This window comes from Heterodontus francisci, chromosome 1, assembly GCF_036365525.1.
Source record: "Heterodontus francisci isolate sHetFra1 chromosome 1, sHetFra1.hap1, whole genome shotgun sequence".
Taxonomy (NCBI): domain Eukaryota; kingdom Metazoa; phylum Chordata; class Chondrichthyes; order Heterodontiformes; family Heterodontidae; genus Heterodontus; species Heterodontus francisci.
In genome coordinates this window covers 286,653,729-286,677,260 of record NC_090371.1, presented here as the reverse complement: position 1 = coordinate 286,677,260, position 23,532 = coordinate 286,653,729, and the positions used below count along the sequence as shown (strand labels likewise).

The window sequence follows — 23,532 nt, the reverse complement described above, 5'->3', positions numbered from 1 at the left end:
TGGTAGGAGACACTCTGGTCTGTGCTCCATGGTGATCGCACAGTGGCCCAGGACATGGCTACTTCACACCTCCTTTGTTTCAGAAGAAAGCTTTCAATTCTGGAATGTTTTAGGATAGGTTCAGTTGACACTGTTTAACTTTGAAGATTTGTCATTTGTCTTTGTCAGACAGTACACAAAGACCGAGCTTTTCTCTTCGGTGACCATTTTGGAGTATTATTCATTTTTTAAAGGACATGTCAGTTTTTATAACACTTCAGATTTTGCTCGTGATTGTTGTCTCCTCGCACTTCTTATAGTAAGGAGACCAAAACTGTACACAGTACTCCAGGTACACTCTCAGCAGTGCCCTGCACAGTTGTAGCAATTTATACTCCATCCCCCTTGCAATAAAGGCCAACATTCCATTTGCCTTCCTAATTACTTGCTGTATCTGCAAGCTGACTTTTTGTGATTTATGTACAAAGACACCCAGATCTCTCTGGACCGCAGCATTCTGCAGTCTCTCTATGTAAATAATATTCTGCTTTTCTATTCTTCTCGCCAAAGTGGGCAATGCATTATACTCTATCTGCCAAATTTTTGCCCACTCATTTAACCTATTTATACCTCTTTGCAAACTCTTTGTGCCCTCGTCACAATTTGCTTTCCTATGTATCTTTCTGTCGTTCGCATCATTCACCAATTTGGATACAGTACACTCGGTCCCCTCATCCAAGTCATTCATTTAGATGTAAATAGTTGAGGCCCAGCACTGATCCCTGTGGCACCCCACTAGTTACATTTTGCAAATCTGCAAATGCCCGATTTATCCCAATTCTGTTTCCTGTTCGTTAGCCAATCCTCTATCAATGCTAATATATCACCCCCAACACCATGAGCTCTTATCCTGTGCAGCAATCTTTTCACAGAATTATTACAGCAGAGAAGAAGGCCATTCAGCCCATTTTGTTTTCACCAGCTCTCCAAAAGAGCAATTTACCTGCACACTGTTCCTTTTCAGATAACTGTGTAATACCCTTTTGAATGCCTCGATTGAACCTGACTTCACCACACTGTCTGACAGTGCATTGCAGATCCTAAATGCGCACTGCGTGAAAAGGTTTTTCCTCATGTCGCCATTACCTTTTTTGCCAATTACCTTAAATCTGTGCCCTCTTATTCCTGATCCTTTCACGAGTGGGAACAGTTTTTCCCTATCTACTCTGTCCAGACCCCTCATGATTTTGAATATCTGTATCAAATCTCCTCTCAGCCTTCTCTTTAAGGAAAACAATCCCAACTTCTCTAATCTATCTTGATAAATGAAGTTCCTCATCCCTGGAACTATTCTAGTGAATCTTTTCTGCAATCTCTCCAGTGCCTTCACATCTTTCCTAAAGTGCACCATCCAGAACTGGACACAGTACTCCAGCTGAGGCTGAACCAGTGTTTGATACAAATTGAACATAACCTACTAATGAACATACAAACATACGAATTAGGAGCAGGAGTAGGCCACTCAGCCCCTCGAGCCTGTTCCGCCATTCAGTAACACTATGGCTGATCTAATTGTAACCTCAACTCCCGCCTACCCCCAATAACCTTTCACCCCCTTGCTTATCAAGAATCTATCTACCTCTGCCTTAAAAATATTTAAAGACTCTGTTTCCGCTGCCTTTTGAGGAAGAGATTCCCATGACTCGTGACCCTCAGAGAAAAAAATTCTCCTCAGCTCTCTTAAATGGGCGACCCCTTATTTTTAAATAGTGACCACTAGTTCGAGATTCTCTCACAAGGGGAAACATCCTTTCCACATCCACCCTTTTGAGACCCCTCAGGATCTTCTCTGTTTCAATCAAGTCTCCTCTTACTTTTCTAAGCTCCAGTAGATACAAGCCTAACCTGTCCAACCTTCCCTCATAAGACAACCCGCCCATTCCAGGTATTAGTCTAGTAAACCTTCTTTGAACTGCTTCCAATGCATTTACATCCTTTGTTAAATAAGGAGACCAATACTGTACACAGTACTACAGATGTGGTCTCACCAATGCCCTATATAACTGAAGCATAACCTTCCTACTTTTGTATTCAATTCCCCTCGCAATAAACGATAACATTCTATTAGCTTTCCTAATTACTTGCTGAACCTGCATACTAACCTTTTGTGATTCCTGCACTAGGACACCCAGATCCCTCTGCATCTCGGAGCTCTGCAATCTCTCACCATTTAGATAATATGCTTTTTTATTCTTCCTGCCAAAATGGACAATTTCACATTTTCCCACATTGTACTCCATTTGCCAGATCTTTGCCCACTCACTTAACCTATCTATATCCCATTGTAGCTTCCTTATGTCCTCTTCACAACTTACTTTGCTGCCTATCTTTGTGTCACCAGCAAATTTAGCAACCATACTTTTGGTCCTTTCATCCAAGTCATTTATTTTAGTTGTAAAATGTTGACGCCCCAGCACTGATCCCTGTGGCACACCACTTGTTACATCTTGCCAACCAGAAAATGACCCATTTATGCCTACTCTGTTTCCTGTTGCCTAGCCAATCTTGTATCCATGCTAAAATGTTACACCCTGCACCATGAGCTGTTATTTGCCGCAATAATGTTTGATGTGGCACCTTATCAATTTCCTTCTGGAAATCTAAGTGCAGTACATCCACTGGTTCTCCTTCATCCACAGCACATGTTACTTCTTCAAAGAACTCCAGTAAATTGGTTAGACATGATTTCCCTTTCACAAAACCATGTTGACTGCCTGATTACCTTTAATTTTTCTAAGTGCCCTGCTATGACATCTTTAATAATAGCTTCTAACATTTTTGCGATGACAGATGTTAAGCTAACTGGCCTGTAGTTTCCTTCTTTCTGTTTCCTTCTCTTTTATTCGCAAAGGGTTACATCTATTTTTCAATCTAACGGAACCTTCCCCGCATCTAAGGAATTTGGGAAAATTAAAACCAACGCATCGACTATCTCACTAGCCACTCTTTTAGGACCCGAGGATGAAGTCTATCAGGACCTAGGGACTTGTACTCTATGCCCCTATTAATAAAGCCCAGGATACTGCATGCTTTACTAACTGCTCTCTCAACTTGCCCTGCCACCTACAATGACTTATGCACTGATACACCTAGGTCCCTCTGCTCCTGCACCCCCTTTAGAATTGTATCCTTTATTTTATATTGTCTCTCTATGTTCTTCCTACCAAAATGAATCATCTCGCACTTCTCCGTATTGAGCTTCATCTGCCACTTGTCCGCCCATTCCTCTAACTTGTCTATGTTCTTTTGAAGTTCTACTCTATCCTCCTCACAGTTCACACTGCTTCCAAGGTTTGTATCATCTACAAATTTTGAAATTGTGCCCTGTACACCAAGGTCTAGATCATTTATATATCAGGAAGAGCAAGGGTTCCAGCACTGATCCCTGGGGGACGCCACTACAAAACTTCAATCCTTCCTCCAGTTTTATGTCATGCCTTATCGAATGCCTTTTGGAAGTCCAAATACACTACATGTACTGGTTCTCCTTTTTCCACCCTGCTTGTTACATCCTCAAAGAACAGTAATAAATTTGTCACACGTGATTTCTCTTTCATAAAACCATTTTGACTCTGCCTAATTGCATTATGATTTTCTAAATGTCCTTAGTTTAGTCCATCCTCAATAATGGATTCTAGCATTTTCCCAATGACGGTTTGGGCTAACTGGCCTATGGTTTTCTATCTGCTGTCTCCTTCCTTTCTTGAATAGAGATGTTACATTTGCAGTTTTTCAATCCACTGTAGGGAATTTTGGAAGATTACAACCAATGTATCCACTATATCTGTGGCCACTTCTTTTAAGACCCTAGGATGCAGGCAATCAGGTCCAGGGGATTTGTCAGCCTTCGGTCCCGTTAGTTTTCTTTGTACTTTTTCTCGAGTGATGATTATTTTAAGTTCCTCTCTTTTTGCTGCTTGATTTTCTACTATTTTTGGGATGCTTTTTGTGTCTTCTACCATGAAGACAGATCCAAAATATTAAGTCTCTGCCATTTCCTTGTTTCCATTATTATTTCCCCAGTCTCATCCTCTAAGGGACAAATGCTTACTTTAGCTACTCTCTTGCTTTTTATATATTTGTAGAAGCTTCTACTGTCTTATTATATGTCTTGCTAGTTTATTGTCATACTCTATTTTTCCCCTCTTTTTTAGTCACCCTCTGCTGGTTTCTACAATTTTCCCAATTTTCTGGCCTACCATTCATCTTTGTTGCACTGTACGCCTTTATTTTCAATTTGATACCATCCTTAACTTCCTTAGTTAGCCATGGATAGGGCATCTTTCTCGTATAGCCTTTCTTTCTGGATGGAATATATCTTTGTTGAGAGTTATGAAATATCTCCTTAAATGTCTGCCACTGCTTCTGTACTGTCTTACCTTTTAACTTATTTTCCCAGCCCACTTTAACCAAGAATGTCTTCATACCCTTGTAATTGCCTTTGTTGTACTTTAAAACACTAGTTTCAGATCCAAATTTCTCATTCTCAAACTGAATGTGAAATTCATCATGTTATGATCACTCTTGCCTTGAGGATCCTTTAATGAGGTCATTTATTAATCCTGTCTCATTATACAGATAGATAGCATGATGGTTCCTTATCCTCACCATCAGTAATATTTAGCAGGTAGCGAACACAGCAAATTCACAAACTTAACCATAAACTAGTCCTTTTACAAACCGGCTTGTTTGCTAGGCCTCAACACCCTGGATATTGACTATACCCTTCGTACCTCCCACCCTCTATACTTTCGACCCTCCATACTTAGAATTCTCACCTAACTAACTAACCTCCCCATATTTAAACCCTGTTACAACAATCTCAGTACATATGCATTCTTCTGCAGTGTAAAGGACTATAGCACTGATTTTGCAGTGGTAATGGTGGTGAAACTGTCAGTGTTCTCTGTCAGTACTCCTTGGAACTGACAACTTCTGGAGTCTGCACTTACATAGTTAAACATGAAAATCAATAAGTTGCTGTCAGTGATTCTACACTTCTCCACAGGGTGTGCTGTTGAAGTCTCCCCCCACCAACCACATCCCATCTACAATCAAGTAGAAATCACTGAACTGATGAGAACCTGCTGTCTTACAAAGTCATAGTCATTTATGGCACAAAAGGCAGCCATTTGGCCCATTGAGTCCATGCTGGCTCTCTGCAGAGCAATCCAGCCTGTCCCATTCCCCTGCTCGATCCTCGTAGCCCTGCAAATTTATTTCCTTCAAGTACGCATCCAGTTTCCTTTTGCAATCATTGTCGCCGCTTCCACCACCCTTTTGGGCAGCAGGTTCCAGGTCATTACCACTCGCTGAGTGAAAAAGTTCTTCCTCACATTCCCCCTGCATCTCTTGCCCAAAACCTTAAATCTGTGTCCCCTAGTCCTTGTACCATCAATTAATGGGAGCAGTTTTTCCTTGATTAACTTATCTAAGCCTGTCATAATCGTGTACACCTCTATCAAATCTCCCCTCAATCTCCTTTTTCTCCAGGGCAAACAACCCCAGCTTTTCCAACCTAACCTTGTAGCTAAAATCCCTCATCCCTCGAGCCATTCTGGTAAATTTCCTCTCTGTCCCCTCAAGGGCCCACGCATCCTTCCTAAAGTGTGGCGACCAGAAATGGACGCCATACTCTAGCTGGGGCCTAACCAGAGCTTCATAAAGCTTCAGCATAACATCCCTGCTTTTGTATTCAATGCCTCTATTTATGAAGCCCAAGATCCCAAATGCTTTGCTAACCACTTTCTTACTATGTCCTGCCACACACAAAGATCAGTGCGCATGAACCTCCAGGTCCCTCTGTTCCTGCACACTCTTTAGAACTGTACTATTTAGTCTATAGAGACTCTCCCTATTCCTTCTGCTAAAATGCATCACCTCACACTTGTCTGTATTAAACTCCTTCTGCCACTTGTCTGCCCATTCTGCTAGCCTATCTATGTCCTGTTACAGGCATTTTGTATCATCCTCACTGTTTAGCACCATTGGCAAATTTTGCAATTCTACTCTGTATTCCAAGATCTAAGTCATTCATAAGTAGCAGAAAAAGTAGTGATCCTATTACTGACCCTTGGGGAACACCACTGTCTACCATTCTCCAGTCTGAAAAACAACCAGTTGCCACTACTCTCTGTTTACTGTGCGAAAGCCAATTCTTTATCCAATTGGACACTGACTCTCCTATTCCATGAGCCTCAGTTTTGTTAACCAGCCTTAAAATCCACGTGGACAACATCCACCGCATTCCCTTCATCAGCCTTCTTTGTTACTTCATCAAAAAATTCAATTAGATTAATCAAGCATGATCTGCCTTTTACAAATCCGTGCTGCTTATCTTTAATTAACTCAAACCTCCTGTTTTTTTCCTGATTATTGTTTCTAAAATCTTATCATTCTTGGAAAAACCATTGAAAAAGTTCCGCCTTTTGACTGAGGAACTGGGCTTTTAATGGCAAACCAAGTTCATAATTACTGCTGAACTGCCTCACTGGGCGTGAAGAGCTAATTTCATATTTTCTCCATTATGATAATTCACATTTTTAAAATTTATTTTTAAAGTTTTATATTCTAGCTACCTTAATCCCATGTGTATGTCTCAATCATTTATTTCTTTCTCTGTAAAGTTTCAATTAAAAGTGAAAAATTCAGTACTTTTTACTTCCTGGTTTGCTGTCTGTGAGAATACTTCAGTGTGATTGGCTGCTTACCCTGCTTGATGACACTTTGGTCGCTGGGCGCTTAGAGATCCTCTTGACTTGGTGCCATATTCAAACTGATGCCAGGAAAGGGGAAATCAACCCCACAGAGATCCAGTAGAACTTTGTGGGCAGCTTTCTTCGAGGTGAGGAAAGAGCTCTGTTATGTCATCACTGACCGTGAAATCCAGGGCTTTAGTTCTCAGAAGCCACCACACTCCTTTGTGTGCAAGAAATATCCTTATTTTTCCATACAATTAATCATGGTTCAATAGCTGCCGGTTAGGAATACAGGAATTGCTTGAGGGAAAAAAAATCAGGATCCAACTAGTTGTCCTTTGACCATGCTGATACAATGGTAATGGAGTTGGTGACTAATCATAGCAGGTGGTATCTAACAATTAGTCAACAAAAGACCCAAGCATGAGACAAAGAAAGTCCCCAACACTGGAAGCTTTGGGAACCATAGGTTCACAGTCACCTGTCCCTCCCAAATATGCTACACTTACTATATGTCATATCTCAAATTACTCATTTACTGTATCCCTCCTGTTCAGGCTGGAGCGAGAGAGAGCCTGTTTAATGGAGTAGGTCCTAAATGAGGCTGCGGGAGGAAAGAGTGAACGAGACTCTTGAACTAGTGGGATAAGAGTATGGCAAACCTTTGAGTTGTAGATTGACAGAGGAGGGAAAACAAAACCCCTCCATGTTGTGGGCAGCGTTCTGTCTGGAAATTCTGATTCTGCTGGGATTGAGAGAGACGTTGCTTTATGGGCTTACGGTCCCACGTTCTAAAACAATTTATCCTCTTACTCACCATGCTACTACGTTTTAAAAGAGTTAACAGTTTTTTCCTTCTTTCTCTGCTTGCCTACCCTGTTCTGAGGCAGCGCCTCGTGCTGGGGAATTACTCTTTCCGTCGCAGTAGCTGACCAGTACCTTATCCAGTCCGGTTCCTGAGTGTCAGCAGATTATTTGATGATGATGACTACATAGACAAGCCCAGTCCTGTGTTTACCCTATGCTCTGTTCCAAGGTGCATACTTTAATCAGGAATCCTTACTGATATCTGCCCATCCCTTTCCCAAAGACTTTGGATATGACGGTCAGTTATAATAAATCAACATGTAAATTGAGATTGAACTTTGTTTTGTAAATTGGCTGAGAAGCTTTAATTATCATCCAGTATTGAGAACCATTGAGGTACTCATCTTTTGCTAGCTGTATTGCATGTTCAGGAACTCTTCAAAGCGCATTTGCTCTTCAAAACTCTCCCAGTTTAATTTTTACTGATAATTTCTTTTCCCCTGCTTTGACCTCCTAGATTTTCCCATGCATCATACTCCATCTGAGAAGATGGACAGGCATAGCTAGTGTAACAGTTGTTTAAGAGAAAATCGGCCCTCTCTGAACTCACTGTTCCTTTCCTATATTTGAAGAGTTATCTGACATAAGTGACCTGCAAGACCACGATGTCAACTCAGTTTCCATGGACTTGAGTGCAAACATGGCAATTGGAGTGTGGCTACAACTTGGTGGCACACTAACATTTTAGACGGACATTTTCTGTTGTTCATAATAGATGCTGTCAGCTGTGGCTCAGTTGGTAGTACTCAGTTGGTAGTACTCTCGGCTCTTAATCAAAAGGTTGTGGGTTCAAACCCCACTACAGAGACTTGAACATAAAATCTAGATTGATGCTCCAGTGCAGTACTGAGGACGTGCTGCATTGTCTGAGGTGCTGTCTTTCTGATGAAACATTCGATTGAGTCCCTGCCTCCCCCCTCAGGTGGTGGTAAAAGATCCCATGGCACTAATGTGAAGAGGAGCAGGGGACAGTCCTAACCAATATTTATCCTTCAGTAAACATCACAAAAACAGATTATCTGGTTATTATGATGTTGCTGTTTGTAGGAGCTTGCTGTGCATAAATTGGCTGCTGCATTTTCTACATTGCAACAATAACTGCACTTCATAAAATAATTCATTGACTCTAAAGAGCACTGTGGCTCCTGAGGTGATGAAAGGCGCTATAGAAATGCAAGTTATTTTTCTTTTTGCTACCCTCTATTTTAAGTTAACCACCTCCTGGGCTGATTGCGCAATCTTAATAAGGACACTATTTTCATCCAATTTCTCAATATTGTCTCTTTTGGGGGGGTGGGTGGGAGGGGGAGACGGCAGGGGAGTCTTCTGTGAATGGAGATGAGGGCTGTTTTTGATTGTAATGAAATATCTTTTCCACTGTATTGAAGTTTTGTTTGTATCATCAATCATACCCAGGCCATTTATAACATGGGTTAAATAAAGGATAACGTTCCCCAACAATGCATTCCAACCCCTGAATGGTACCTGCACTGCACTAGACATTTCCATTGTGCGTACCAGTGACTTTTGAGCGAAATTGCAGATTAATGTGAGCTATAGATGAGTTAGTCATGTGGGTATGCACTGGGAACTAGGTTGAGACTGCTCAAGCTCATTTTACGTTGAAAAAGTAAATCTGTGTCCCCTCAGATGAGGATGGATTTGATTCCAAGATGAACAAAATCTATTGTAACACATTGTGTCAGTCAGCTGTGATTCCTTGCTTTCTTTCTTCTGTAGCTGGATATTCTATGCAATGAAGAAATACTTGGAAAGGATCACACTTTGAAGTTTGTTGTTGTCACTCGATGGAGATTCAAGGTAAATTGCTATCATGTCTTTGTATAACATTCAATGGACTCTTTGTGTTGTAAATTTGAGATTTATTGCAGACATTTTACAAGTCAGTAGTGCATTGACCCCCATTCCCCTAAAATAATTACATTTAATTTTATGAAAGCATAAACTTAAGGCATTCCACCCTTGTCGCTGATGAGTGTGATCTATCTTTGATTACATTTCATAGATACACTTTTCATTGCCTGTCTTGTAGGGTCTCTTCATGCTTCAACAGGAGTTAACTTTCACATGCAAATAGGCTCCTTCATGGCTTAACTGATTAAAACAATGAGACATACAAACCATGAAAGTCCCAGTTGATTCCTACTCTGTGCTGAATTAGTTGGTCTTAGCTGTGGCTATAGATGGGTAAATATGGGGTGGGGGGGGGGGGGTGGTGTGTAATTGGCCAGGGTTGCTATTCTGTGTCCTTGCTGGAAGTACATGTGTGTGGATCTCAGGGTGAGTACAGGTTTGGGCTCAGTTGCGATGCCTCTGCCCTTGAGCAGTCACCTGACATACTATATTGGCTTACATTTGAAGAATGTTAAGTGCCAGAGAGTGCCCACTACCCATAGAAATGTACTGTCAATGCCTTCAGGAGAGGCGGGTGGGAGGAAGAGTAAACCTAGTTAACCAGTGGTGAGAATTGAGTACAACAGTTCTGTTAAGGTCCTGTTATGCCAAGCATAAAAAGTGCATTCCCCCCAGGTGATGAGCTTTTTGCCAAGAAACGGAAAAGGACTAAATTGTAATGTGGTATATTGGTAATCGTAAATAAACATATATATATTCTCCCAGAGCAAAATAATGGCAAGTAGGCTGTCAGGTCTTCAATATGAGGAGATTGTTTGCAATCTAAGAATGAAAACAACTCTTCTAATTTCAGTTATAACACAATGAGGGTTCAAGTTCCTTACATGAGCTTTGCTATTGTCTGTGTTAATTTTGGCTGAGTGAGTGAGTGACTTGCAAGTCTTATTGTAGGCCAGTCTTGTTTGTTTTAGCATTATATCCTGGTAGTGCTTCAGGCTGTCTTGAGTTCCATCAATAATGCTGCCCTTCACTTTCATTTACACCAAGAAATCACTCCTTTGCTTCATTCATCACCACACAAATTACAATTAAACATTGTGGAGATATTCACAGATCCCCTAACTCATTATGTCTGGAGCTCAGAGTAATTTGAACAGCTTCAACAGTCATTTGTTTCCTATGGTGCAAAAATGCAAAGCATCCTGGGACCAAACAGTGGTTATCTAAATAGATGGTTGAGTGTATCCTATGCCAACCCTCCAGGGATAGGGTCAAGGCCAATCAGCTTGATCGTGACAGTAACCTGGGCATCGCTCAGTCAAGTTCCAATTCATAGCTGATGGTCAGCTGCTACATAGCACAATCCCTCTCATTTACTAAACATCACGGTTTAGATTAACTGTTGCATAATGACAGTGTCATTGGTGGATTGGGCTTGGCAGTAAATGCTAAACCTGTTCACTGAGGCTTCACCATCTGAAGTCTGTCTTTGTTTTGTGTGCTCCTATTCAAATTATGTGGACCACCCATCCAGTTCCCAACCTGTGTAGCTGTATGGTTTGTGGGTGGTTGGGGGCAATGGGGTGGGGTTAAGTGGTTATTGTGCAGGTCTTCGGGCTTGATGAACTGCAGGAGTAGGAGACCATGTGCAGTACTACTATCTGTAATGTTATGACATTTTTATGTGCATGTTTAGCATGTAATTCTCCCCCAAGATACATGTAATTCGAAGAATGAAGATGTTCCAAGGTATATATTTTTTTGTGATCAACTAGTTTTTGGTTTGTTCAGGAATTGCATGATCCATCTTTGAAGGAAATTGGCACCTTTGTATCAGTTCTGACGAAAGATCATCGACCTGAAACATTAAATCTGTTTTTCTCTCCACAGATGCTGCCTGACTTGAGTATTTCCAGCATTTTCTACTTTTATTTCAGATTTCCAGTATCCATAGTATTTTGCTTTTGTATCTTTGCATTAGATTGGGTTTACACAGTTAGTGAACTGCAAGCCTTATTGTAGAACAGAGGTATTTGATGTGACATTCTGACAGGCACTGCTCAGGACTCAACCATGTTTTTCTGCAAAATGTTGCTTCCTTTTTCCCTTTGGGCAAAAAAAAATTTTGCCATATTTTTATTCCTGTTATTCCCAACTGATGGAACAGAATTGCGGAGCTTAAGGTTGGAAGCATTGTGTCTGTTCCAATCTAGCTGCTTAACTGGAGCCCTTTTCTTTGTCCTTTCCCCATCCTTTTATATTCTTCCTTTTAAAATGCCTTTTAATAGTGGTGTACCATTTTAATTTGTGGAGCCTTGTAACTTTATTCCTCGTACAAATCAGTTTTTCAAGTCTGGACATGTTTGTTTCCTGCAGTGGAGGGGCCCTTCCCGTGGTGTGGAGGCAAGCCAGTAACCAAGCGGTAAAAAACTAAGTTGAATGCAACTGCTGTGCACAGTAGTTCAGAGAGCAGATAAAAGGCTAATCCACTCTTCCATAGCTCCTATTTGTATATATTTCAAGTGGCAGAGTTTGCAAAGTCTCCATGTGGAGTAGTTTTATGTTTACTCAGGATTACTGCCTGATTTCAGTCCCCACCACAAAATCCATTCCCTAGCCACTGTCTCTGCCCCTCTCCCTGGTAAATATCTGAGGCTGAACTGGACCATTCGCAACCTTGATGTCATATTGGACCCCAGGATGAGCTTTCAATCACATCCATGCAATCAAGACTGCCTACTTCAGCTTGCATAACATGGCCCGACTTTATAGGAACATTGGAATATAGGACTTAGGAACAGGTGTAGGCCATTTGGCCCTTCGAGCCGCTCCACCATTCGTTAAGATCATGGCTGATCTGATTCTGGTCTCAACTCTACTTTCCTGTCTGCCCTCCCATAAGCTTTGACTTCTTATCTATCAAAAATCTATCTAACTCAGCCTTGAATAAATTCATTGACCCAGCCTCCACTGGGGAAGAGAATTCCACAGACTATATGACCCTTTGAGAAAAAAAATTGTCCTCATCTTCATCTTAAAAGTGAGAACTCTTATTCTTAAACTGTGTCCCCTAGTTCTAGTCTCCCTTACAAGAGGAAACATCCTCCCGTATTCACTCTATCAAGTCCTCTCAGGGCCCTTTATGTTTCAGTCAGATCATCTCTCATTCTTCTTAACTCCAATGGGTATAAGGCCCAGCCTGTTCACCCTTTCTTCATAAGATCAGCCCTTCATCCCTGGAATTAGACGAGTGAACCTTCTCTGAACTGCAAATGTTATTTGAAAAATATATAATTGTGAGACCAAAACTATACACAGTACTCCAGATGTGGTCTCACCAAGGTCCTCTCCAGTTGCAGTAAAACTTTCCTAATTTTATACTTGATCCCCCTTGCAATAAACGCCAACATTCCATTTGTCTTCCTAATCACTTGCTGTACCTGCATACTAACTTCTTGTGATTCATTTATCAGGACACCCACTAAACGATAGAGTTCTGCAATCTCTCTCCATTTAAATAGTATACAGTTGCCAAAGTGTACAAGTTCACATTTTCCCGCATTATACGCCATCTGCCAAATTTTTGTCCACTCACTTAACCTATCTATATCCTTTTGTAGACTCTTGACCTCCTCTTGACAACTTACTTTCCTTCCTATCTTAGTGTCATCAGCAAATTTAACTACCATACGTTCAGTCCCTTCACCTAAGTCATTCATATAGATTGTAAATAGTTGAGGCCCCAGCACTGATCCCTGTGGTGTTTCACTAGTTACAGCTTGCCAACTCGAAAAAGACCCATTTATCCCTACTCACTGCTTCCTGTTAGCTAACCAGTCATTTATCCATGCTAGTGTGTTATCCCCTACACCATGTGCTCTTGTGTAGTAACATTTGATGTGGCACTCTGCGACTGTCTCAGCTCATCTGCTGCTGAAACCCTCTTTCATGCCTTTGTGACCTTAAGACTTGACTATTCCAATGCACTCCTTTGCAGCCTCCCATCTTCCACCCCCCATAAACTTGAGCTCGTCCAAAACTCTGCTGCTGCCCGGATCCTGACTTACATCAAGTCCCATTTACCCATCATCCCTGTGCTCGCTGACCTAAATTGACTTCTGGTCCAGCAATTCCTCAATTTTAAAATTCTCAGCCTTGCTTTCAAATCTCTCCACAGCTCACTTTCCCTACCTCAGTAACCTCCTCCACCCTACAATCCTCTGAGATCTCTGCGCCATTCCAATTCTGGCCTCTTGTGCATTCCCTATTTCAATCACTTTAAAATTGGCAGCCATGCTTTCAGCTGCCTAGGCCCTAAATTCTTGAATTTCCTCCCTAAACCTCTCCAACACTATAACGCTTTTTCCTCTAAGATGTTGCTTAAAACCGACCTCTTTAACCAAACTTTTAGCCATCTATCCTTTATATCTTTATTTGGCTCAGTGTCAAATTTTGATTAACACTCCTATGAAGTGTCTTGGGGCACTTAACTATGTTAAAGGTGCTACATAAATGGAAATTTTTGTTTTTGTAGATTTTATTGATACAAATAAGATGATAAAGGCTACCTTACTTTTATGTTCTTCATTCTTCGAATGATATGTATCCCCACATATGATTCCACATAAACATCTCTTGAGGTCCAGCAGGGAGTAGCTTTTCTGGTAATAGGAAGGTGCTGTTTTATTTACTTTAAGTCTAAAATTGCTAGCACCTGCATACATATCCTAGGGTTTTATGGAATGGAGGTGTAGGAGACCTTGTGGGTCACAATCTGTCTACAGTGTCTCCTCTGAAACTCAGCTGTACCCAACTGGAAAATATATACATTTTTTCTGAAGGACTGTTGAGGCTTTACTGAAGATTAGCTATGAGAAGCTCATGAATTATGCATGGTGGGCAGAATTTAAATAAAAAGTGAATCTCAAATTCATGCTCAATTGGTTTAAATTGATTGAAACTTCTCAAGAACTGCCATAACTGTGGGTATGGTGGAGGTTTCTAGCATAGGTGCAACCGCCAATGCTGGGAATCCCTAACAAGAGCAGGACAGCCTGGAAGCAAAGAACTCTCAAAATGAGCACAATCTAGACAGCTGATGTACCACCTGGAGTCAGCTACCAGGGAAGGCAGAGAAACTGTCTGTGACAGGGTTCAGGTGGAAGGTTTTGACCTGTGTTTGTCACCTGGTCAGTGAAGACTAGGCCATCATCACTACACTACTAGTTTAAGTATTTATTTCTGGCTCTTGCATTGCAAACATATGTGCAAAATAGGTCTAAAAATCTTGAAGATAGAAAGCTCATTTTGAGCTGCTGAATTGCAAGTGGATGGGGGTACAGGTGAATGAAGAACCAGGTGGGTGAGGGCACAGATAGATGAAGAGGCAGTTGTCATACCAGGGAAATGGCCAGGTTGGGCAATAGTAAGGCTTCTATTGGGGACAAGGGCATCAAAGGTGGAGGTGAGGGTGTGATTGAACAGAAGTATTGTGGCAAATAGAAGGCAGAAGGCTATAGTTGTGAGTTTGAATATACTTGCATTGGAGAGGTTGCAGAAACTACATAGGTTAAAGAGGGGGTAGGTGGAAATGTGGAGTAATCAGTTCAGCCATGAACTTATTGAATGGCGGAGCAGGCTCGAGGAGTTGAGTGGCCTTCTCCTGCTCTTAATTTGTATATTCGTAAACTTGCACTTTATAGCCGACAGTAAAGAACTTTATTATGGCATTTTATCATATCAGGATGGCAGCAAAGTATTTTGCATCTAATTAGGTAATTTTTTAAGTGCTGCACTATTCTCCTGGAGGCAACGCAGCAATCAATTTGCACACAGCAAAAAGGAGAATAGGGAAATAACTTATTTGTGGCTGTGTAACATCTTTCCTGTGCAGTAACATCAATTGCTAAACTTGTTTATTACACATAGATATCTGCTAGGCATCAAATAATACTTCCTTCCTGTCCTAATAATGGAGCCTTTTTGCATTTGTATAGGATTCTGTCTCTGAATTAATGCCTTTCTAGTCATTTGGAATGAGAGGAGCATGATGAGAAAAGACTAGTGTTTCTGGGCACCGGTGGTTGGGAGATGGGAATTTTCTATTGACAGGTTGTAAAGCTATATATCATGTATGTACATTGGTAACTATCTTGCTTGATTTACACACTTGGTGGGTAAAGTGACATCAAATTGTAAATTCCAACTCAGTTGGCAGATACCAGGGAAGAGAAACTATAATTGTGAAGAGAAGTTTGAGATACTGGAACGAGAAGGCCAAAAGGAAATTTAAAAATTATGAAGGGTTTTGATAGTGAACAGGAAAGACTATTTCCTTTAGTTGGGAGTCATTGACAAGGAGTTCACGATTTAAAATTCTGCTGAGATTTGGAAAAGCGCTTAGGATAAATGTCTTTACTAGCAGCATGTTGGAGCACAGAATACTTTGCCCCATGGAGTAGTTGAGGTAGAGACCATGGGTTTTTACGGAATCAGTAATTAAACATTTGAAGCAGATGAAGCCAGGTCTATGGCACTCAAGTGGTGCAATGGGATTAGTTTTGGATTGCTCTTGCCAGGAGCTAGCACAGCTGTGATGGGCCAAATGCTACCTGTACTGGAGACTTCTGTGTAGAATTGATGCGCGATAGGAGTGGAGGCAGAGAGGAAAAATATGGGAGACAAGTAAAAAAGCAGGAGGGGCACAGAGTGGAGGAGGAGAGTGTAGTGCAATAAATTAAGGAGGAAAAGAAGAGAGTGATGGAGGTTAGAGAGGTGGCAATGGCCTTGGTCCAAAGATTTGAAAGATATGTGAAGTAGATTGGGAGTTGGGTATTGTATCTGATCATGATTCTGCCTGACTGAGGTGAATGAATCATTGGCTCATCTGTAGCTTGATGCATGGCTCACTGCTATAAAAGATTGGATGCTGTTGTACTTTTTAAAGTGATAATATGGTAGTTTCCTCTGGACGGGGGAGACGGTGAGGTAGTGGTAATGCTGCTGGACTAGTAATCCAGAGGCCCATGCTAATGCCCTGGGGACATGGGTTTAACTCCCACCACGGCAACTGGTGGAACTTAAATTCAATTAATTAATAAAAATCTGGAATTGAAAGCTGGTCTCAGTAACGGTGCCATGAAACTTTCATCAATTGTCGTAAAAACCCATCTGGTTCACTACTGTCCTTTGGGGAAGCAAATCTACTGTCCTTACCTGGTCTGGCCTACATGTGACTCCAGACCCACAGCAATGTGGTCGACTCTTAACTGCCCTCTGAAATGGCGTAGCAAGCCTCTCTGTTGAACGGCAATTAGGGACGGCCTTGCCAGCGACACCTACGTCCCATGAAAGAGTAAGAAAAACATTAGCTTTAAACTTCTGTCCAGAGGAAAATATTGGCAATTTATTTAGTATAATTTGCTAACTGGTGATCTGTGCTATATTTATAAAGCTATATAATCCCTCTCTCTTTTTGAAGAAATCGCCCCTCCTGCTACATTACAGGCCAAAAATGGACCTGCTATGACATCAAGTTTTATCGCCAGCAGAACTTCATAAGGTGCAACTTTTGCAGAGACTATCAGCCAGCACTCAGTCAGTGCATCACTGGATCTAGCATGTGGCACACACCAGCAAACACACACACCGGATCAGAAGTACTGCTCAACTGGGACTGACACAACAAAAGCCTGCTTCTGTGCTCTCTACTACATTGTGTTGGAATTGCTCATGTTTAAGTGGGTTTACAGTCATAATATATTACAAAAAGGATCAAATGAAATTGCACCAAGACACTTTTTATACCTGGTTCCTAAAGAAAAATGCAGTGTCATGAATTTGATGTGTTAGAAGGCTTTGTTGTTGTGGGCACAAGAAATCTTTTATAGTTTACATTTTGACTTTTGCTTTAGCAACTCTGTGAGCCTACTTGTGATTTTAAATCATTTTAATGCAGTTTATTAAGCTGTGGGTCGCTTTGGCTTTCTTATTTAAAGGCCTTTGGGACGGTTTATATGGGTTCAGCTCAACAATTTGAGGGTTGAAATTCTGAGTTTTATAAAACTTGTCTGTGAAATTCCTCTGTTCACTTTTTTAATAGAATCATTAGCCCGTGAGTTAGTGACTTTATAAAATAATGAGTAAAGGGATTTCATAGGAGTGCGTTAATACATCACAGTGAAACTTTAGCTCAATAGTTTTAAAAAGAAACTTTTTGTTTTTTTACACTATCAGTCGCACACCAAAGTGAGTCTCTTGAGGATTCAATTTTGGATTCAGTCTGTAAGCCTGAACATTGTTGGTCAGGACACTTAGACCATGCACTGACACCAAGTTCCACCTCTCCGAAACTGAGTGTCATAGCAGTACAGTGCAGTACTCACGTGGACTGTCTCCTGGTCTTGAAGCCAGAGATTGTGCAGTATTGGGCATGAACACTGCCTGATAATATACACTCGCACCTTGTTGGAATCTGACCAGGCTCTGTGCAAACATTTATAGTTGTAGGATTGCCTGAACCATTGATGATTGAACTTTGTACCTCCAGTGAGCTACTACTGTTGCTGAAGAAATGTCAACCTCCCTGTTCAGATTGTTTTAAACACTTTCCTAACGAGGTCTTTCTGCAGAATTTCTAGCTACATCTCTGTTTAGTGAAATAGCATTATATAAGATTTGTTTTGCTTTTATTGTGTCAGCAGTAAGCATGAATCCTCCATTGGAATGTTCTCAATTTTCAGGTTTACTAAAAGGATATTCTCAGGAGAAGTGATATGTTTGTATCACAAATCTTAAAGTCATCAAAATCATTTTTGAGTGATTCGAAAAAAGGACTGCTGTTCACTTGTATTAAAAAATGAAAACTGATTACTCCCAGTACTTGTCAAGAACACTATTCCTAACCCAAACTGTAATAAATTCCCATTTGCAGTAGTAGATGCTGTGTTGGTGTGGGAGAGGGTTTATGATTGGGTTATTGAGGATTGATACTTTTCCCACCTTGTTCAGGGCAGATTCTGTAGGATTGTTTATTTATTATATTATATTATGTTATATCTTTCAGTTCCTAGTATCTGGTGTTTGATTTTCTTACACTATATAAACAGATTTCTTAAATAGACAGCCTGCTTTTTACAAAGCAGAATAGCATTAAAGAGAGTTGTGCATTAATATACCAGAGCAGGATTAAGCTTGTACAGTGTTTTTGTAAATATTTTAATGTGTACAACTGACTGCAAAGCTATTGGTATGGAATGTCCAACCATTGCAACTTCCTGTACAGTGACTCTCAAATACTATTTTTGGCATCAATGATAAAATATGTTTTTAGTCCAGGCAAAAAGGAACTTCACAAAATTGGAACTTCTATGATTTTTATGACGGATTAAATGAAATGTTATTTCAAAGCTGTATCCTAGTTAATTTTCGACATGTTAAAGTTGAGAGGAATATCACGAGGAGTATAAAAAGTTTGGTTACTTTGCTTGAAGTAGAAATATTTTCTCATTATCCTCCCGTAAACAGCAAGGTAGCTTAAGAAACTTATTCTATGAAATTCAGTGCCTCTTTGAGTGTTTAGGGCTGGTGCTGGCAGTACTGTGATTTTTAATGTAGGAATAAAACTGGATACTGTCGTGCTGCCAATTTTAGTGCAATTTCTCCCATTCTCTTTCCATTAGCACACCGCACCCCGCCTTTATTCCCCCCCCCCCCCCCCCCCCCCACCGCACCCAGTGCTAACATACTGTGATGGTGAAAATTATCATGAAAATTATTCAAATGTAAGTAATAGTTTATTACTGAAATAAATACAAACCCAGTGGTAATTGCAATATTTCACCTCATTTTTGGACACTGATTTATTTCCTTTTACTATTCTGTACCGTTAATCTTTCTCTTTTATTCTCTTTAACACACTCCATATTTGCCAAAATTCGAAACTGAAGATTCTGCCTTGAGAGTTAGCAGGATCTCAATTTCAGCACACAGTGAATCCACAAATTGCCTATTTCTGTTTAAATCATGCAAAGTAGGACAATAAATGGAGTTCCTTTACATTTTAGTATCCTTAGTTAGGTTAGCTTTTCCTTTTGATTTTCCTCAGTCTCCCACGCTGGTGTTATAGTTCAAAATTAAACTTCAGCTGACTGCTGGGGAAACTTTACAAAAACTTTAATCAGTAAACGAAATGAATTAAGTAGAAGGAGAACACTGTCCACTGCAGGGGGCAACACTACTGAAATAAATAGCCTTTCCTCTTTGCATTGTATGATATTACTCCAAATCCATTACTAACGCAGGGTATTTTTATATGCAGTCTGGATTCATTCAGTCTGTAGCTTTACACTTACCTTGTGAAAAATCTTGAGATTTGTGATGAAGTTTGATGGGTTTATTAAAAGCTGGAACTTTTTAATAGCTACCAAGTCAAGAATCTCTGATGTAAATGTAATGAGCTGGCAGTCCTGTCTCTTACATCAGCTCCAGTATTTCACTTCATGTTGGTCATCTTATGCTTCTTTGTGTTTCCGTCTAGTTACTATATGTATTTCTCTTTTTTTCACTCGCCCTCTGATGTGAACAGCTAGTTAATTACAACAACTCAGCAAGTTGAGACTAAATGGCTGCCCTTTTTCCAAATGCAAATATTTTCCAGAAATCTGTTATATAGCACTATCACTGTTCAAACATCAACTCTGTGGCTTGTTAGGTCACTTTAGAGGACATTGAATCAACTACATAGTCATTTTAGGGCAGACAAGTAATGAGGGTGTGAAACCCTTCCCAGACTGATTGTCTGGCACCTCGCAAGTCCCTGTGCTTAGTGCTGATCCACAAACTACCAGATTTATTGAATTCAGTTTCACAATTTACAATGGTGGGATTTGAACCCCTACTTCTGCATCATTCGTCCAGTACCATAAACACTACACTACCTTATCTGTTACAAATCTTCTTCCAAGATCCCTTTCCTTCGGATATATAAAGGGGTAGTCTTAGCTCAACGAGCAGCATTTAAGATGATGGTTCTTTATACTAATTGTTATATTTGTTAGTGTCTTATGTTGACCATTGAAAGCTAATGGCAATGTGTCAAATGGTGCTTTGAACAGAGGCCAACAGCACAGTGTTGGAAATGTGTAGTTCGGGTTCTGAGCATCGAAACATACAGGACTTGATCTCTGTCCACTTGGTGTGTGCTGAATGGAGAAATGCTTGAGCCCACCACAGACATGAGAGATTTGGAAGATCTGAATGTACCGATTGTAGCCTGTTGTTTGTGTGTTGAGGGGCAGTATGGTCTAAACATGCTCCCACTTATGTTCTTTTGTTATTACAGGGACTTCGGCCTTTTTTTAAAAAAAGTCCAAGATAGTTTGACTATTAGTATGAAAAATTACAGATGGGCTTATCTGTTTATTGAACCCTTGCATTGATTTTAAGTGGCATTGTTGAACCTATGGAGCAGTATGAGTAAAAGATATGAGTGCCTTTAACAAGTTCTGGTTCACCTTTGGCTTTGGTATTGCAATTATTGATCCAAGAAAACCAGTCAATGCTTAATTCTGACTATTGTGTCATGATGTCACAAGCTTTGCATTTGAGCAATTCAGTGCCAGTTTTGGTCAGCTCTTTCTACTGTTATCCATCTGACTCTTGAACTTTGAAAAATGTATCATTCAAACCGTTTTAAGTAAGAAAGCCAAAGCATAATGGAGATGAAAAAGCTGGGGAATTGTTTGGTGTAGCAGTCCAAAACTACAGTCGTTAATACTGTGAAGGTAGGTATTGAATTTTTGTTATGTTGTGTTATTACTAGTTAAGGATGAGTAAACAATTTAGATCTGTCTTAATTGGGGGTGGGGATCCTTTTAATTCAATATTTTCACCAACAGATTTACAGATGAAAATGCAAGTATATCATGTGACATTTAAGGAAGACTAGGCTAAACTGTTTGCTCACCCTGATTATATGTTTACCTATTGCATTGTTTTTGATATGAGTAGCATAATGTCCTTGTTTGTGTGGGTTTCAGCTTCTGTGTGGTATCAGAACTGTATTATTTATCCAGCCTTTCACTCATACCTGAATCAGCGCTTGTTTATTGGGCAATGGAGCCTTCAAAGACAATATTGTAAGTAGTTTTTTTTTAAAAAAGGGGGGGGGGCCTACAGAATTATTATATATAACTTTATTTTCTATTAAGCTTTGCAGCTATGACCTGGTTCCTTGTCATAGTAACACAGAGCAAGTTAAGTTGCATAATCTTTGCTGTAAATTGGCTATCAATTTAAATATGAATTATTAGGTACATTTTCTAGCACACTGGTACAGTGAGATATTTCTGTGTGATTAGGCGCAATATTAACTGCAGTGGTGCCGACTGCATATGGAATCAAGTTTCAAAGGTTTTTTTTAAGCTATGTGAATTCTATAATTCCTTGCATCTTTGCAACATGGTCAGTTATCTGCAGATTTCATACCCATTAAAACCTTCATTATTCTTTTCAAACCATTTTCTGTTATAGCAGAAAAAGTAACATTATTGATTATTTACAGCGATTGAGTATGGAAATTATATTAGAACTCTTCACTATACTTGGATTCAGATGTAAATCATGCATATTTTCATGTAGATTATTGATGGGCTGAATTGGCCTGCTTCTTTGCTGTGTGATTCTATCATTCTAGTTGGGAGAATCTAGCTGCCTGCTTCCCACAATCTTGCTTTCAGAAAAGGAAATAGAATAACTGTTAACTTTCCACTGAGCTTTCAGATATTCAAAGTTTGCAGGTATTGTGTTAATACAGTGCATATAGACCAACCAATAGTGTTGATATTAGCCTGGTCTTGCAGAGTGCCTAACAACCAACTGGCTGTTTGTGTGTTTAATTTATTTTACAGAAGCTTGAAACAAGTGATTTTCTGTGTGTTGCAACTATGGAACTTGGTGCTTTAGTGTTGCCTGAATGACGTACATTTTGGGACTATTAATTGACTCAGTGTATTCAGGAACATATTATTCCATGCTCTTGTAGGACATCATTTGCAGATACCTCATGAGTGTGCTCCGTGTGGAGTATATTTTGAAGAAGCAGTATATCATTTTGTATCAAAAACAAGAAATGCTGGATTCACTCAGCAGGTCTGGCAGCATCTGTGGAAAGAGAAGCAGAGTTAACGTTTCGGGTCAGTGACCCTTCTTCGGAACTGACAAATATTAGAAAAGTCACAGATTATAAACAAGTGAGGTGGGGGTTGGGCAAGAGATAACAAAGGAGAAGGTGCAGATTGGACCAGGCCACATAGCTGACCAAAAGGTCATGGAGCAAAGGCAAACAATATGTTAATGGTGTGTTGAAAGACAAAGCATTAGTACAGATTAGGTGTGAATATACTGAATATTGAACATCAGCAAGTACAAACCTGAAGAAAAACAACCTGAAAAAAACAGTGGGTGAGCAAACTGAACAAACTAAGATGAACTGAAATAAATACAAAAAAAGATTGTAAAAAATGTAAAAAGGAATGCCAAAAAAAAAAGGGAAGAAAAAATAACTAAAAATGAAAGTAAAGTGGGGGGCTGTCATGCTCTGAAATTATTGAACTCAATGTTCAGACCGGCAGGCTGTAATGTGCCTAATCGGTAGATGAGATGCTGTTCCTCGAGCTTGCGTTGATGTTCACTGGAACACTGCAGCAATCCCAGGACAGAGATGTGAGCATGAGAGCATTTCAACACTCCCCCCCCCCCCCCCCCCCCCCCCCCCCCCTGCTCTCATGCTCACATCTCTGTCCTGGGATTGCTGCAGTGTTCCAGTGAACATCAACGCAAGCTCGAGGAACAGCATCTCATCTACCGATTAGGCACATTACAGCCTGCCGGTCTGAACATTGAGTTCAATAATTTCAGAGCATGACAGCCCCCCACTTTACTTTCATTTTTAGTTATTTTTTCTTCCCTTTTTTTTTTGGCATTCCTTTTTACATTTTTTACAATCTTTTTTTGTATTTATTTCAGTTCATCTTAGTTTGTTCAGTTTGCTCAC

General features: G+C 40.2%; 1 protein-coding gene across 2 annotated transcripts in view; it reads left to right on the top strand.

The window, feature by feature from the left end:
* Positions 1-22,611, top strand: part of LOC137377586 (polycomb group RING finger protein 3) — a 283,609-nt gene extending 260,998 nt beyond the window's left edge. For both annotated transcript variants that reach the window (XM_068047388.1, XM_068047379.1), the window contains exons 9-10: positions 9,345-9,425; positions 16,960-22,611. In XM_068047388.1, the coding sequence (XP_067903489.1) occupies positions 9,345-9,425; positions 16,960-17,007 (129 nt within the window). In that variant the 3' untranslated portion in view covers positions 17,008-22,611. The remainder of the gene's footprint in view (positions 1-9,344; positions 9,426-16,959) is intronic.
* The last annotated feature ends 921 nt before the right edge of the window (positions 22,612-23,532 follow it).